Here is a 2,002-nt window from a genome sequence, read left to right as displayed (position 1 = left end):
TGGCCACGGGCTCGCTGCAGGTGAGGAGGGCCAAGGAGGAGGGCGTGCCTGCCGGGGGGCAGCAGGGGGAGGCTTCCACAATCTTTCCACAGTGCCCAGCCCTGTTCGGCTTCAGGCAGTGTCTTGTAGAGCCTTGCCTTCCTCTGGCTGAGCTGTTGTCCCCCCTGCAGGTGGCAGTGGTGAAGCCGGGTGATTCAGGAGAGGCGCAGGTCCCCTGTGAGGCGCAGGCACGGGAGGAGGGGGCAGAGATGGACTCTGAGGAGCAGGAGCAGCAGAAGTTGGTGACGCTGCACATGGCAGAGCCTGGGGAGACGTTGGTGCAGGAGGCTTACGAGGAGGCAACCCTGAGTGGCTCAGAGCTGCAGCAGATCACTATCCCCTTTGGTGGGACGACAGAGTACAGCATCATCACACCCATCAGTGAGGAGATTCAGGCTCCAGGCACGCTGTACAGGTCAGCTGTGTGGGAGGAGCGGGGAGACAGAGACATTTCTGACCTCAAATGAGGAGGCTTTAGTGGTGAGGAGGATGAGGCAGATTGTCCCTGACCCTGTCCTCTCCAGCAGTGAGGAGGAGAGCCCTGCAGAGACCTCCCACGCGGTTGTAGTGAGCGAAGCTGTGATGACAGAGGAGGCCCTGAAGGACCATAACAATCACTATATCATGTCATCCAGCGTTCCGGGGAGCCAGTTCCATCACATTGAGGTAAGGAGCTGAGCTTTCTCCCCGTCTCGGGCAGCAGTGTGAGCAGGCGTGACTGGGTGTTTCTCTCTCAGCCCCTCAGTGGGGACGCTGCCTTTCCTTCGCCTGTGGAGGGCCAGGAGGCACAGCCCGCCGGCGTCAAGTGGCCCCTGGTGCAGTGTGTCACCAGGCAGCTCCAGAAGGACTCGTCTTTATCCCCAGCCTCCGAGGGGCAGGAAATCTTATCCCCAAAGGTCAAGTGGCCTGCGCTCCAAGGCATGGCCAAGAAGCTCTCTTGCAAGGTTTCCACAGCCAAGAAGCTCTCGTGCAAGATTTCCACAGCCAAAAAGTTTTCATGCAAGATTTGCACAGCCATGTTCACAGGGAGAGCAGAAATGGAGAGTCACAAGAGAGCCCACATTGGGCCCAGCACCTTCAAGTGTCCCGACTGTCCGTTCACTGCAGCCCTCTGGCCGGAGGTTCGGGTAGGTTCCCTGGCACAGAGCAGCCCTGGGAACAAGAGGTTTGGAGAAACGGGGGCTTTCTGACCCTGTGCTTGTCCTTCTGCCCGCAGAACCACATGGTCCAGCATGCCAGCCTTCGGCCGCACAAGTGCACCCACTGCAGCTTCGCCTCCAAGAACAAGAAGGACCTGCGCAGGCACATGCTGACACACACCAACGAGAAGCCCTTTGCCTGCCAGATCTGTGGGCAGAGGTGAGTAAAGCCTGCTAGGTTGTTGCTGCTTTGAGAAATCCTGTAGAGCTCTCCAAGGCTCAAGAGGAGATAGGATATTGGCAGAGAGCTGGCTGCCCTGATCCTACCCCTGGGAGCAGTCCTCTGTTAGAGGGGACTCTGCCCTTGAGAACGGTTTCTGCTGCAGGTGGACACAACTTCGTCTCCAAGGAGCTTCTGCATGGGGAGGTTCAGTACTTGGGCCTGATGGAAGCATTTTGGGAGCTGGGACAGGCCATGTCATAGGACATGCTCGTGGTGCCCACGGCCTGGGTCTCTGCAGAGAGCACAGAGGCCCTGTGCTACCCATGGCAAACTCCACCTCGCCCTCGTTCCTCCCATAGGTTCAACCGTAATGGACACCTCAAGTTCCACATGCAGCGTTTGCACAGCTCAGAGGGGAAGAGGCCAGGCGCGCCTGCAGCTGCTGCCCAGCAGACCATCATACTGAACAGCGATGAGGACACGCTGGCCACCCTGCAGAGTAAGATGTGTCCCTGTGACCGGGGTGACCTGCAGGTTCCCTGTAGCCAGAGCACCATGTGGGGATTCACCCAGTTTGTGGGCTGAGCAGGGCTGAGGTGGG

General features: G+C 59.0%; 1 protein-coding gene across 1 annotated transcript in view; it reads left to right on the top strand.

Annotated features, from left to right (window-relative positions):
• Positions 1–2,002, top strand: part of ZNF335 (zinc finger protein 335) — an 8,549-nt gene that overhangs the window by 4,335 nt on the left and 2,212 nt on the right. The window contains 6 exon segments of the mRNA XM_009572123.1: positions 100–454; positions 567–705; positions 785–1,096; positions 1,098–1,166; positions 1,256–1,398; positions 1,761–1,900. Of these exon segments, the coding sequence (XP_009570418.1) occupies positions 100–454; positions 567–705; positions 785–1,096; positions 1,098–1,166; positions 1,256–1,398; positions 1,761–1,900 (1,158 nt within the window).

This window comes from Fulmarus glacialis, unplaced genomic scaffold (assembly GCF_000690835.1).
Source record: "Fulmarus glacialis isolate BGI_N327 unplaced genomic scaffold, ASM69083v1 scaffold20532, whole genome shotgun sequence".
Classification (NCBI taxonomy): domain Eukaryota; kingdom Metazoa; phylum Chordata; class Aves; order Procellariiformes; family Procellariidae; genus Fulmarus; species Fulmarus glacialis.
Note: the sequence above shows the minus strand (reverse complement) of the source record. Positions and strands in the feature narration are given on the sequence as shown.